Source organism: Scyliorhinus torazame, chromosome 22, assembly GCF_047496885.1.
Source record: "Scyliorhinus torazame isolate Kashiwa2021f chromosome 22, sScyTor2.1, whole genome shotgun sequence".
Lineage (NCBI taxonomy): Eukaryota > Metazoa > Chordata > Chondrichthyes > Carcharhiniformes > Scyliorhinidae > Scyliorhinus > Scyliorhinus torazame.
In genome coordinates this window covers 74,979,804-74,995,595 of record NC_092728.1, presented here as the reverse complement: position 1 = coordinate 74,995,595, position 15,792 = coordinate 74,979,804, and the positions used below count along the sequence as shown (strand labels likewise).

The window sequence follows — 15,792 nt, the reverse complement described above, 5'->3', positions numbered from 1 at the left end:
AATAAAGATTATTATTATTATTAGGGGTCATAGGTCTGATCTGCGACATTCTGCAGATGCAGAATCTGGAGCTGGCTTGCAGTAACTGAATGGCTGTCCGGGGGATTTAAAAAAAAAATGGTGCCAGGACCTTCGACCCCATGAGGTAAGGGCCGATGACTCCCTGCCTGCTCCCCACTGCTAGAGTCGCCAACCTCCTCACACATCCATCTGTAATTAGCTGAACAGTGAGAGAAAAAGAGCCAGCTCTATAACAGAAGTCACTCTTATTTCTGCTCCCACCATGTGACAATAAATTAAATCAATCAACCATCCAACTCCTACTCCAAAATGGAAGATACCGTCCAGTGACTAGGATCAAATAATCAATGTGTAAGTACAGAGTTCCTGAGTCTTGTGATTTTGAATTTTTGTAGTTCTAAATTGATCAGGTGGTTTATTTTTTTGCCAATTTTTCTGAATAGCTAGCTTTTCGGGTGTCCCATTCATCCAATCACTCAGGCTTCTCAAGTGCAATTTCCTTTGGGGATAGTCATGTGCCATTCACTACCTTAAAGGAGGAGGAAAAGCAGCACTGGGTGGAGTAAAGGTTGGCATTCAAGTATAGACACAGGATAGGTCACGTGAGCAGCACATGAGGTGCAGGAAGTAGCTGTGATTCATACTATACATCTCTAGAGGCATTAGGGGACAGAATAATCTGTGTTTACCAAGTGGTCCTTGGTTGCTTTTAGTTGGACATCTGCTGAAGCGTCCAATAAAGATTCCACTATGTCCAGTAGATTAAGTCGAGAGAGTACAAAAACTTTCATTTTGTAAACTCAGGAATCATAGAATCATAGAAGTTTACAGCATGGAAACAGCCCTTCGGCCCAACCAGTCCATGCCGCCCAGTTTTTACCATTAAGCTAGTCCCAGTTGCCCGCACTTGGCCCATAACCCTCTATACCCATCTTACCCATGTAACAATGCTTTTTGAAAGACACAATTGTACCCGCCTCTACTACTACCTCTGGCAGCCCATTCCAGACACTCACTACCCTCTGAGTGAAGAAATTGCCCCTCTGGGCCCTTCTGAATCTCTCCCCTCTCACCTTAAACCTATGCCCTCTAGTTTTAGACTCCCCTACCTTTGGGAAAAGATGTTGACTATCTACCTTATCTATGCCCCTCATTATTTTATAGACCTCTATAAGATCACCCCTAAGCCTCCTACGCTCCAGGGAAAAAAGTCCCAGTCTATCCAGCCTCTCCTTATAACTCAAACCATCAAGTCCCGGCAACATCCTAGTAAATCTTTTCTGCACTCTTTCTAGTTTAATAATATCCTTTCTATAATAGGGTGACCAGAACTGCACACAGTATTCCAAGTGTGGCCGTACCAATGTCTTGTACAACTTCAACAAGACGTCCCAACTCCTATATTCAATGTTCTGACCAATGAAACCAAGCATGCCGAATGCCTTCTTCACCACCCTGTCCACCTGCGACTCCACCTTCAAGGAGCTATGAACCTGTACTCCTAGATCTCTTTGTTCTATAACTCTCCCCAACGCCATACCATTAACTGAGTAGGTCCTGGCCTGATTCGATCTGCCAAAATGCATCACCTCACATTTATCTAAATTAAACTCCATCTGCCATTCGTCGGCCCACTGGCCTAATTGATCAAGATCCCGTTGCAATCCTAGATAACCTTCTTCACTATCCACTGTGCCACCAATCTTGGTGTCATCTGCAAACTTACTAACCATGCCTCCTAAATTCTCATCCAAATCATTAATATAAATCACAAATAACAGTGGACCCAGCACCGATCCCTGAGGCACACCACTGGTCACAGGCCTCCAGTTTGAAAAACAACCCTCTACAACCACCCTCTGCCTTCTGTCGTCCAGCCAATTTTGAATCCAATTGGCAACCTCACCCTGGATCCCGTGAGCTTTAACCTTCTGCAACAACCTACCATGCGGTACCTTGTCAAAGGCTTTGCTAAAGTCCATGTAGACAACGTCTACTGCACTGCCCTCATCTACCTTCTTGGTCACTCCCTCAAAAAACTCAATCAAATTTGTGAGACATGATTTTCCACGCACAAAGCCATGCTGACTGCCCCGAATCAGTCCTTGCCTCTCTAAATGCTTGTAGATCCTGTCTCTCAGAATCTACGGAGAGTTTTGCTAATTCGTATGCTAAAGCTTTTGGGAATACCTGCTGGTACTTTTATCATTGTATGTGCGGATTAGAAAGTAAAGCTTGTAAAATATTACCTCATGTCTCCCAAATATAAATTGATAAATAGAAAAAGCTGGGTACCAAATTCAGTAAAGATATAAAATGTATTTTGAAAAATAGAGACAGATTGAAGATCATACATTCTAGTAAAATGTACAGTAAGGCCGGCTTCTTTTCACAATTCTGAATCTTCTACATATATTCTTTCCAATAAAAACACCAGCAAGGCTATTTAAAAATTATGAATCATAAGGCCAAGGCAGTATCTCACAAACATCTCAATACCAGAAAAGAAACATTATACAACAGCACAATACAATAATCAGCCCTGCAGCAGGTCATACTCACAAACACTGGATTATTTACAAGATTTATTTTTACACACTACAATTATTGCTGAATGGAGGGAATGTACAAAATTTCCATCTACAAAAAAACTGAGGTCTGAAATGTTTCAACATTTCTGATGCTCTACATTATTTTAAAACGGTTAATTACTACAGTCTCACAATCCCTTTAACACTTCACTCTTTTTAAATCTGAAACATTTCATCTGTCCTGTACCAATTTCTACAATCTCTGACTAGTACACAAAATTACATCTCAACATTTTACAGGAAGACATGCAGAAACAATTCAGCACCTCTGTGCAAAAAAAGCTAATTTCCAGACAAAATAACATTCCAGAGAGACAGAGAGAGAAAACACAAAAATTACAATTCAACCTGCAAACTGACAGGCTGCTTGAAGAAATTATTTTCAATGGCTGTAAAACGATGAGGTCAGAGGGTAAAACTTTTCTTCAGGGACAGAGCAGGCCTCTTCACTAGAACCACGATGAAAGGCAGCTGGATCAACTGGTCGAGTTAGCGTCCATTCACTGACTGAGCTTCGGAAGGTTGGGTCTGCTGGGGGGAGGGGAGGGAAGAAAGAACTTTGCTGTTGAGATGGCTCTGTCAGAACAGGAAATCACAATGACTTGAAATGACAACATACGTAGCATGCTTAGCGTCATTTACAGGCATTCAGAATAAACTTGTAGAATTCATGTGATCAACACTGCAAGCATAAAATGCAGTTACTTTGACTGATATCCTAATCCTATCATGCATAACAAAGTATTTTGAAAGGGAGAGCAGGCTGTTAATAGGTCAAACTGCGCAAACAGCAGCATCAGTAATATAATCCCAAATCGAAATTTGGCAGTTTCTCCGTAGCTGTAGGTAGAAGAATCTACACAAGAATTATGTAGATTTATACTTTACATATGTGGTACTATAGTCAAGGTATACATGTATGCAACATTATCACTCTGAGGGATAGCCACTCCATGGATACGGGTTTATTTTCTGTTTTAAAATCAAGAACTACAGATATTAAAAGAACAAACAGAAAGAGAAGATGCTCTCAAAATTATTTTACATTATTTATTCCCATGAGTCATATGGAACTCAATATATTCATATATTAAAAACAAATATCTCCTACAACTTTGCTCATCTGTGCCAAGCAGAATTATCTGGTGAGATACAACTCATCAACCTAGTTAATACACACCTTTTTTTTCATTTTATTGTAGGTGATATTTGCAGAACATAGCTTAGATGCAGTTCTTTCAAGCCTCACTGCACAAAATACACTTCACGTTGGCTTCAGTTCTTCTAAGTGCACAAAATCATAACAGAAAAATGCCTGAAATCTGTCAAACTGGCCAAAATCTTTTGAGATTCTGGGTTGGAATACCTGTAAGTATCTGAAACTGTGCAGAGTCTTTCTGAATTGTGACAATATACTGTACGGAGCTAGATTTCACTGCTTAGTTGTTCACACTGGATATAAGACATTAGTCCAAAATTTGCTGAGCTGAAAAGAATATTGATGTGCAAATCACCCAGCAACTTGTGGTGAAGGGGAAATTAACCCTTGAATTGCGAACACAAGTTACAGGCTGATTAATGATACTCCAACTTTAGCTTTTTCAAATACCTCCGCTGTAACTTCCCTTTAATCTTCATGAAGTTGCTGCATTTAGGTATTAATCAGCATTAAACTTGCCACAGAAATTGAACAGCAAAATGAACAGCAGAAGTACCTTTTAGTGACATGATAACTGTTTGTGATGACTAATCAACATCTACCCAGAGGTTGAACAATTAATAGCGTAGAGTCTAATTCCTTCAGGCAGTAAATAATTGGAGATTCAAAAATAAAAATAACTGTATTTTCCTTTATGTCTTTTTTCTTCTCTGGATTTCTCTTTCAGTACTTGATTTTACATTAATTCCCCTGACCAATTCACTCTCCACTTCTATGCATTTCAAAATACTTTTAATTTCATTGGTTAAGAAGAAACTGGCCAGATTTTTCAGCGCTAGCGCTGGGACCTCAGGATCCTGCCATCGAAACATGCCGTGGAGGGCATGGAAAATCCCACCCAATATGTGTGCTGTTGTTTGCCAAGATCCCAGACGCCCTGTTGTCCTTTCCAAATAATGATCAGTTCATAATTCCAGTAACTTTGCGGCAAAACATGTTTCAGCTGAAGAGTCCAGGAAGAAGTTTAACCAAGGGGTACATCGCAAGATGCCGAGCTCCAAAAAATTTTGAATCAATGTTTTAAAGAAATAACACGAGCCATCAATGGCACTACCAGATATAAAAGTTGTTAAAACAACAATTTAAGAGAAAGGCATCAGCCAATTGGAAATGTAACAATTCCAACCCAGAACCTTAAAATCAGCGTGAACCAGGCATTTGCATGCAAGCAGTCACAGAAGTGATCACACACTTCACCAACCTTCATTTTGCTTTGGAAAGCCTTTAAGATCAAAAACCATGTAATGATTCATCTGGAAAAGCTCAGACGAAGGACAAGATTGGAGAGAAGAAAGAAAAGAGGAATACAATATTGAATTAAGTTTCAAAAGCAAGATGAGAATTTTAGCCACAAAAGTGTATTGATTAATACAGGGGAAACGGTCCCCGGAGAACTCATGCAGAAAATGAACATTTAATACAAAATATTAAAATGCCAATTTGGAGATTGTTTTTACAAGTGTTTGTTACATATATGATAAAAAATAAATTAAATGAACTGCAATAAACACATAACTATGACTAATGTTTGTACTGTTTTAAACTTTCAAAACATTTAAAAACTGGTTAATTGCTCATTAAAAGGCATTTAAATAATTCAACATTTTAATCTGAAATCTTTCTGGTTTGAATTTGTAAATGTGCTTTTAGAAATTAAAGTTTTTAACAAATCGTTTTCTCACATGGGCATGTGTTAGAGAAATGAATGAACTTATAAAATTTTTTAATAATCCCCAACTTTTCCCCCTATCTCAACAAAATGAGTACTCGATTTAAATTCTTCAGGAAGGATCAAAGCCTTTCATATACCTTCAACTCAAACCAAAACCACAATTAGGAAGGCCACAATTTTTGAAATGAAAGCAGGAACAAGAAGGATTGTAACAACCTCAGGCGGGTGGGTTAAAAAAAAAAACTCCATTTATATTTATACCCAAAGTTAGACCTACACAGTTCAATCTAGGTAGCATATTTAAAATTTGATTGGATGTAGGTACACCTTCAGTCCATTTGGTCTCATCTTCCACATTATTAACTTTACTGTCTTCCTTGCTGGCTTAGATGCCAAGAGAACAATGAAACATGAATTTGGTCTTATCCACCTCTGACAATAAAGCATAACCTCTATACTGTGCTGGAATGCTGTTTTAGAAGACGTGATCGACTACTGGGCCTGAAGCAGATGCTAAGAGCACTTCTGGCAACAATTCCATGCTGGCTAGCCAATTAACGGGGGCAGCCAGTGTGAATGCATGCTGAGAAAGAATTAGCCTCCAGTGAGGTTGAAAAATTAGATTTTGGGGTCGTAAGCTCTGAGGCAGCAATGGCGGTTATAGAACTTGGACTGATTTCCGACGGCTGCAAAGTCCCTTCAAATCCGTACTTTTTTTCCCGATGATTCGTGTGGCCTAATGGACAGCTCGCTGAGGCCTGATTGCTGCTGCAAAAAAAGCTTGTGACAAGGTAGTTTGTTTTTCTAAAAAAATTCTTATTTCTTCAATATTCTGGATCATCTTATATAAAATGCATTAATAATGAGGATCCTATTACATCAGTGCTCAGAGTCTTATTACATCAGGTTCCTGGGGCTTCCGGTGGCGGCCATGGAGTGAGTGGTCGCACATTTAGTGGCTCCTGCTCGAGGTGGAATTGCTTGGTGCTGTTTCACACAATTTAAGGGGTGTTAGCTGGTGTGAGGTGCATGAGCACTGCTCCTTCGGTGGGGCCAGTTTATGGTTTGCCAGACGAGGAGTGTAACGAGTAAGAGGCAGCAGCCTGGACGAGAGATTATTTAAAGTGCGTCAGAGGAAAAGACGGCAGAGGATTCTGGGGTGTCTTTTCCCGCCCAGTGGTCTACTGAGCACCTGGTGGACTTTTTGAACGCTAAGTTCATCGACTTCTTTAAGGAGTATTGAGTTGTCAGCAGCAGTGAGGCGGGGGGGGGGTTATTTCCTCTTTGGGTGGGAGGGTGGGGTGAAAAACTGGAAAAAGGAGGGAGTGCCGGCGCGCGGTTGGCTTTTGTATTTCTTGGTGATGCTTATATTGAAAATGCCTTCAATAAGTTCAGTTCAGGTTATTCATGGGAAGGTATTTATCAATTTTCTTACCCTACAAAACTCCAGAAAAACATATTAATTGTTCATCATTTCTAGTCACAAGCATTTCCAAGATAGTAATGAAAAGAAATGGTATTAGCCAATGAAGCAATATGATAAGGGTGAATTTGGTCGTTGCAAGTGTTAGAAAACAAGTTTCTAGTGAATAGGCAGCCTTTATTAATACCACACAATGTTCATTTCTATTGACTTTACTCACTGTTATTTGTTCATTTTATAACATTTATGAAGGAACATTGAGCTCAGTGTAGAATGCCAATTTGCTATGTTCTCATTTCACACTTCTGCCAAAGATCACTTTCCCCGAATGTCTCCCTATGGGGCAGATCCTAATCTACAGGCAACGTCTTCCAAGGTATCATCCATTCAATCAGTCTCACTTATGAAGGTAGTTGTTTGCGCAAAATGAAAACACGAGACACGCATACACACATTGCACAAAATTAAACAGCCGCTATTAATATACATAGCAAATCTGCACAGTTAGAATTGACACGTATATTGGGGCATTAATGAATCCATGTTTCCACTGAATTACCAATTCATAGTATCTGAATGAACTGATGTCACAAAGTGAGAACACTCCCACTGAACATTGGTGCTAGTCAGGCTATTATTAGAAATAAACAACTGATTATTCATTTGGTTCTTTGAGCGTGATTTAACGGGGAAAAATTTTTGGACGGGTTAACAAGGTGTTTCTTGGCACTGAATTCCTCTATCAAACGGAACTCTTTTTTTGGCCTCGGTAAGGGACGCACCGGCGAGGCCAAACGTACCTTGCTTCTTTCACTGATGAGCTCAGCCATTTTTAAATGCCGCCACAATCTCTCGACTCCACTCGAACTCCCAACCGCAGCCTCCGGACCACCCAAAGCCCCAACTTGCCTGTTGGGCTCCTCGAGCACCCCTCTCACCCCACCTCATAAGGGCTGGGCACCCCAGGCCCCATTTCTAGCACGGGCAACCTGGCACCGTCAGCCTGGCAGGGCCAATTGGGGGTCTGGCACTGCCTGGGTGCCAGTGCCAAGCTGGCAATGCCAAGGTGCCCAGGTGGCAGCAGGAGTGCCAAGGTACCACCCTGCCCAGAGCCTGACCATCTAGCAGCCTCCGGAAGCCTGTGAGAACCCATATAGGTGCTATTTGTGTGGGCCTGTGCTAAATGATGCCATGGCAAGGTCTCCCAGGCTTGGGCGTTTGTTCCCAGGCCTTGGGAGCCGACATATCTAAATGAGCCTAACTGCTCACTTAAATATGTAAATCGGGATCTCGCAAATCGAGGGCGAGATTCAGATCGCGACGTCTCGCAAGATCCCGTTCGCTCTCGGGAGGTGTTATGAGCGTTGCAAATCTCACGAAAGAAAGGTCTCTCTCTCTCTCGAGATTTTATGGCCTCGTCATGTCAGAGTCTGGGGCGCGACGAGGCTGTTCGATCGTGGCCATTGCTCGCACTGTCTCTCCAAATGAGCATCCTGACTTAGTGCCATTCCGTTGCCTTTTTCTCGTACCCTTCCACACTGTCTGTATACAACACCTTCTGCACTGTAAATTCTATGAATCTATGAAAGAATCATCTAAAGCCCTCTTGAATACCTTGATTGAACCAGCCTCCACCACACTTCGAGGCAGTGCATTCCAGACTTGAAAAAGCTTTTCCTCACATCGCATTCTGAAAATCGCTTTAAACCCCTCGTTCTTGATTCTTTTGTGAGCATGAATTGTTTCTCCCTATCTACTCTTTCCAGTGTACTCATGATTTTGAACATCTCTATCAAGTCTCCTCATAACGTTCTTCTCTCCAAAAAGAACAGTCCCAATGACTTCTATCTTTCCTCATAACTGAAATTTCTCATCCCTGAGATCATTCTTGTAAATCTCTTTGGCACTCGCTCCAATTCCTATATTGTAGCCCCCGAACTGTACGCAATACTCCAGCTGAGGTCTAACTAGTGTCTTGTATACATTCAGCATAATCTCCCTGCTCGAGGTAGTCGCCATAGTCGCAGATGACCATAGGCTGTTTTCCTTTTTGAGAGGGAGAGCTGACTGGTGGTGATTAAACCTGAGGATCACCATACCTCAGGTGAGGGGCAAGGTTGAGAAGGCGGGCCTTCATGAATAACCTCAGCCGGTATGGGAATTGAACCCACACTATTGGCCTCACTCTATCACCAACTAGCTGTGCAGCCAACTAAGCTAAACCGGCCCCCACTCTATGCACCTATTAATAACGCCCAGAATACTATCTGCTTTATTAACTGCTCTGTCCATCTGTCCTGCCACCTTCAATGATCATTAAAACAGGTTTAACTGTAAATTCAATCATAGATGTAACACAAACATCGAGTCTGATGTTTTTTTTCTCTCCAAATGAGCTACCTAATCTAACTGCACTCTTCTGCTTGCTCTTCCAACCCAACAAAATTGCTCTTTTTCAAACAACTAATTCCGTTTTGAAAAACAAAACTATGCTTCAACAATGATTCGTCAGTGGATTCCATATTTTGCCACCTTCTGTGCGAGGACTATTTTTCTAACCAATCTTTTTTGTGATTCTCTTGAATTCGTGTTCCCCTTGGTAAAAATTATACCGACTACTGGAAAAGATAAATCAATTGCTATTCATAACTTAATCTTGAAGTTTTCCTTAACCTCTCAAATAGCTCTTTGTAATTGTGAAGCTGCATCCCTGGTCACATTATATTCAAGCGATCTATGACTATTCCATCCTTTATACATCTTTCATCTGATGTGGAGATGCCGGCGTTGGACTGGGGTGAGCACAGTAAGAAGTCTTACAACAAGGTTAAAGTCCAACAGGTTTGTTTCGAATCACCAATTTTCACCTGAGGAAGGAGCTGCACTCTGAAACCAATGATTCGAAACAAACCTGTTGGACTTTAACCTGGTGTTGTAAGACTGCTGATTGTATCTTTCCTCTAACAGTGTGCCTACATTTGTACTCAACACTGCAAATTAATAAATAAAGTTACCTCAAATTTGAAAATGCAGCAAAGATAAGATTTATCAGAATTATAGAAAGAATTATCTTTAGAAATTACAGTGTTGGAAACCTCTGTTCAACTGTTTTCACAATTTTAATTTTCTATCAGATTTTATTTGAATGTTCAACTCACCTCCAAATTTCCCCTCGCTTTCTTCAAAACATCATGGGTTAATGACACTTTAAAATAAATAGATTTTCATTAAAAATGAACGACAAATATATTTAAATTATGCAATATATTGATAACAACATTGGCTTTGAAAGACACTGGGTAGTTTAGCAGCATGGCAGGGAGGCATATCAACGTGCAACATCAGAGTCGGTAATGCAGATTTAAGTGTGCCATTCTTAATTATAGGGAATTTCTAACTGCAGCCAGGTAAGAACGGAGCATCATCAACATTCCAAAACACAGTAGATTCGGACAAATCTGAAATTAGATTTGTAAGTTAAACTACAATACCCTTTAATAGCTCAGATCCACCTCAAAACCTTGTCTGAGACACAGTCCAGTTCTCAAACCGGGGGACACAACGGACGTGTGGGTTCTACACCTGAATCCTGCACAACTCGAAAGCATTGCTGCTGGGGTTGCCAGCTGCTTTGTATTAAAAATGCTTAATTTTGTTCCCGATTGCTCTGCCATTAGCACATGGAATTCCCTGGTAGAAAATGAAGCTGATTCACAAGTCAGTTGGATTAATTGAACATCTAAGGGTTAATAAATGGGGTAATAATGCAGAGCTGATACTTTTATCAATTTGCAAGGTGGGCGGGACGGTGGCAGAGTGGTTAGCACTGCGGCCTCACCCTGGACCAAGGACCCTGGTTCGATTCCGACCTCGGGTGACTTGTGTAGAGTTTGCACATTCTTCCCGTGCCTGCGTGGGTTTCCTCCGGGTGCTCAGGTTTCCTCCCACAGTCCAAAGGTGTGCAGGTTAGGTGGATTGGCTATACTAAATTGCCCCTAGGTGGGGTTACGGGGGATAGGTTGGAGAATTGGGCCCGGGTTGGGTGCCCGTTTAGAGTCGGTGCAGACCCGATGGGCCGAATGACCTCATTCTACACTTAGGGATTCTATGATTCAAAGGTACAACTAGTACCTAGGAGTTACCTACGAGTATTGTACACACTTACGATTGACTCATCTCATACTTGTGAATCTTTATTGCATGTTAGGATGATAAGGGGGACATAATTGGAAAATATGAATTAAACTGGTTAAAAAAAGTCACACCTTCCGGGGACAGACAAAGTGGAATACTCCGCAATTGTGATATCAGACCATGTTCCACACTACATGGACGTGAGGCTGGAGACGGGCAGGGCCCATCGCCCCACATGAGGTTGGACATTGCCCTACTAGATGACAAGGCCTTCAACGAAAAGATATCGCGGGCCATAGCAGAGTACACGGAGAACAACCAGAAAAGGGAGGTCTCACCCTCCACGTTCTGGGAAGTGCTAAAGGCCGTACTAAGAGGGGAAATCATCGCTTTCAAAGCGCAAAGAGATAGGGAGGAAAGGGCGGCTAGGCAGCAGCTGGTCGACTCCATACTGGAGGTAGACCGTAAATACTCTGAGGCCCTGACCGTAGAGCTCCTGGTGGAGAGGAAAGAGCTACAAAGGAACTTTGATCTGCTCTCCACCAGAAAAGCAGTGCACCAACTCCGCCAGGCACGTGGGACCTTATACGAACACGGAGACAAAGCCAGCTGCCTGTTGGCACACCAGCTGAGAAAGCAGGCAGCCACCAGAGAAATTGCACAAATCAGGGATACCAGAGGCACATTAGAAACAGAACCAGAAAAGATCAACAAAACCTTCAAGGCCTTCTACCAAGGGCTGTACACCTCAGAGCCCCCAATGGGGGAGTCCGGGATGAAATGGTTCCTTGATGGACTGCACATTCCAGTCGTAGGGGTGGGCAGAAAACGGGGCCTGGAAGCACCATTAGCACTGGCAGAGATCATGGACAGCATTAGCTCCATGCAGAATGGGAAGGCGCCGGGACCAGACGGGCTCCCGGCGGACTTCTACAAAAACTTTGCGATAGCACTGGCCCAGCACCTGCAGGAGATGTTCTCAGACTCGCTAGCTAGGGGCACACTGCCACCCACGCTAGCACAGGCCTCAATCTCGCTGATACCTAAGAAAGACAAAGACATAACGGAATGTGGGTCGTACAGACACATCTCACTGCTGAATGCAGATGCCAAAATATTGGACAAGATCCTAGCCAAAAGGCTAGAAGACTGCGTACCAGAGGTGGTCGCAGAGGACCAGACGGGCTTTGTCAAAGGGAGACAGCTTACCTCGAACATCAGGTGCCTGCTGACCGTGATAATGACCCCCTCCGGGGAGAGATCTCCCTAGACGCAGAAAGGCCTTGGACAGAGTCGAATGGAAATACCTCAGAGGTTCTGGCTTGGAACAGGGTTCACCTCCTGGGCAAAACTCCTATACAACGCTCCCATGGCGAGCGTACGGACCAACAACACCAACCTCCGATACTTCCAGCTGCACAGGGGCACCAGACAAGGATGCCCACTGTCCCCGCTGCTGTTCGCTCTCGCGAACAAACCACTGGCAATCGCGCTCAGAGCAGCAAAAAGCTGGAGGGGGCTCCGAAGGGGCAGCAGAGAGCACAGAGTCTCACTCTATGCAGATGACATGCTCCTCTACATTTCGGACCCACAAAGCTGCATGGACGGAATCATCGCACTCCTGAAAGAGTTTGGCGCCTTCTCGGGCTACAACCTCAACATGAGCAAAAGTGAGATCTTCCCGGTACACTCACAAGAAGGCGGGGCAGCACTAACGGGACTGCCGTTCAAACAAGCCCGACACAAATTCCGCTATCTGGGGATCCAAATAGCCCATGACTGGAAAGGGATTCACAAATGGAACCTCACCAGTCTGACGGAGGAAGTAAAAAACGACATGCAAAGATGGAACACACTCCCACTCTCCCTCGCAGGGAGAGTCCAGACAATCAAAATGAATGTACTGCCCAGGTACCTCTTCCTACATAGACCCATTCCGATCTTCATCCCCAAGGCATTTTTCAAAGCACTAGACAAACTAATCATGGCATTCGTATGGGGGGGGGCCGAAGAATATTAGGATCCCAAAGAATGTCCTACAAAAAACAAAATCCAGGGGGGGGGTAGCCCTCCCAAATCTACAATTTTACCACTGGGCGGCGACGGCCGAGCGAATAAGGGGATGGATCAAGGAGCCAGAAGCCGAGTGGGTGTGCACGGAAGAGGCCTCCTGTAAGGGGACCTCCCTCCGGGCCCTCGCCACGGCGGCACTCCCATCCTCACCCAAAAAACACTCCAGCAACCCGGTGGTGATAGCCACCCTCCAATTCTGGAACCAATTACGGCAGCAATATGGCCTGACCAAAATGTCGGACAAAGCTCCCATCTACAACAACCATAGGTTCACACCAGCGCTGACTGACGCCACCTTCAAAACGTGGGGACAGGACGGAGGGACACTGAGTCAGGGACCGATACACGGACGGCAGGATCGCAACACTGGATGAACTGACAGCGAAATTCCAGATAGCCAGGGGGAACGAGCTAAGGTATCTACAACTCAAAAACTTCCTACGAAAGGAGACAAGGACATACCCACAACCGCCACGACAGACATTACCGGAAGAGTTACTGGACGCAAGCATACTAGATAAAGGAAACTGTAGCGACATGTATGACCGACTGGTAGAAAGGGCCGACACCGTACTGGACACAACAAGAAAGAAATGGGAGGAGGACTTGGGGATTGAAATAGGGTGGGGACTCTGGAGCGAAGCACTGCACAGGGTCAACACCACCTCCACGTGCGCAAGGCTCAGCCTGACGCAGCTAAAAGTGGTACATAGAGCCCATATGAGTGGGTTCTTCCCGGAGGTGGAGGATAGATGTGAACGGTGTCAGGGAGGCCAGGCCAACCACGCCCACATGTTCTGGTCTTGCCCCAGACTTGCGGGGTACTGGACAGCCTTCTTCGAGGCAATGTCCAAAGTGGTGGGGATGAGGGTGGAGCCATGCCCGAAAGTGGCGGTCTTTGGGGTTTCAGACCAGCCAGATCTATTCCTGGGGAGGAGGGTGGACACCCTTGCCTTTGTCTCCCTGATTGCCCGCCGTAGAATCTTGTTCGGCTGGCAGTCAGCAGCACCACCCAAAGCTGCAGACTGGCTGTCCAACCTCTCGGAATCTTTCCAAATAGAGAAAATCAAATTCGCCATCCGAGGGACAGACGACGGCTTCCACAGAACGTGGGAGCCATTCACCCGATTGTTCCAGGATTTGTTTGTGGCCAACAAACAAGCAGAATAATAGCCAGGTAGCCAAGAATCAGGGGAAAGTAGCCAAAGCATGAGAGGGAGAGATAGACCGGGAGAGGAGGGGGGAGGACAGCTAAACCTAAGAGGAAAGAAAGTCGAACCACAGGAGGGTTGGGGGTGGGGAAGAGACAGGGAACAAGAGAGGAGAACCAGGGAGATGGGGGGGGGAGAGGAGGAGGCAGGGAAATGACAGCCGGAAGGAGGGCACGGGCTACGATAACAAACTTGGCATCTCCAGGAACAGAGAACAAGGAGAATACAGGTGAAAGACGGGAGCCCCCCCCCCCCAACCACCATCAACAGTCGCCCACTTATGTGTTGTAAATAATTTTGCCAGTTGTACAGAGTTGCTGCTGCTGAGCTGGTGCACAATACCATACCAGTTATTCTATTTTATTTTTTATTATTACTTTTTTTTTGTTATGTTTAGTTTGCTATGCCCTTCTCTTCTATATATGTGTATATATTTCTTATTCTGTGTACATAACGGTAAATATACTTTGTTCAAAAACCCAATAAAAAATCATTTATTAAAAAAAACTTCACACAAGGGTTCTGGGAAGAGACTGATCTGTCCAGAAGGTGATAGGAGTAGATTAATTGAGGGTTGAAAGATGGTGAGATGCTTGGGAAGGGATCGGGTGCAGGAAGATGCGATTAGAAAGGGCACATGTGCTGTAACTTTTCTATGATTTTAAAGGCTTTCAGAGATATGGAGAAAAGGAGAGGATAGAAATAATTATAATTATATATATATTTTTAAAAAATAGGGTTGCTCTGGGTACCTAATGATGACGAACACCATATATATTATATATATAGATATATATATAAACATATAGAGGGAGATACAATTTATAGAGGGAGTCAAAGTATTTATTCTGGAAAAATATTGGCAATTGAGAAAGGTGAAGATGATAGGCAGAGACAATGAAAGTAAATGTGATGCTCTGGAAACAACTGGATCAAAAGACAGAAGTAAACAATGACAACAATGTGCCCACATTATGATTACTCATCACATGAAAGTGTATTTTTGAAAAATATAGCGATGGAAAATTTGGGATGGCAGGACAAGCAGGTTGTATACATGAGTGATTTAATCTTGCTCAATTACTGACATTGATTAATGATGACTTTCTCCATGCCCTCCTTAATCTGGTTAGTCGTACGAAGACGTTTAACAGTGCCATGCAAGAGTTTCTCCTGCTCAGTCAATTTCTTGCGTAGCCGATAGATTTCATCCCTTACAGTTTTTTCCTATGGGGGAAAGAAATTACGCTGTATTAATGCCCATGTGCAATTCTTGTGTTTCTATTAGTTATCAAGGTGTGGACTATAAATGGAATAGAAATTTGACAGAAATTATTTATACATATTCACTACCCCATCGCACACAGGCAAATCAATATGTCGAGATTGGGTTTCCCTGTTCATTTGCCATGTGTGAATGTAGACTAGCTGCGGGATTCTCTGTCGGT

General features: G+C 43.4%; 1 protein-coding gene across 7 annotated transcripts in view; it reads right to left on the bottom strand.

Moving 5' to 3' along the window:
* Nucleotides 1–2,320: 2,320 nt before the first annotated feature.
* The window catches only part of cdk5rap2 (CDK5 regulatory subunit associated protein 2), a 194,142-nt gene continuing 180,670 nt past the window's right edge, over nucleotides 2,321–15,792 (bottom strand). For 4 of the 7 annotated variants that reach the window (XM_072488369.1, XM_072488365.1, XM_072488363.1 and 1 more), the window contains 4 exons: nucleotides 15,433–15,571; nucleotides 10,085–10,131; nucleotides 5,033–5,084; nucleotides 2,321–3,143 (listed from right to left, as the gene is read on the bottom strand). In XM_072488369.1, the coding sequence (XP_072344470.1) occupies nucleotides 2,995–3,143; nucleotides 5,033–5,084; nucleotides 10,085–10,131; nucleotides 15,433–15,571 (387 nt within the window). In that variant the 3' untranslated portion in view covers nucleotides 2,321–2,994. The remainder of the gene's footprint in view (nucleotides 3,144–5,032; nucleotides 5,085–10,084; nucleotides 10,132–15,432; nucleotides 15,572–15,792) is intronic. The other 3 variants (XM_072488364.1, XM_072488368.1, XM_072488367.1) reach the window with 3 other exon arrangements.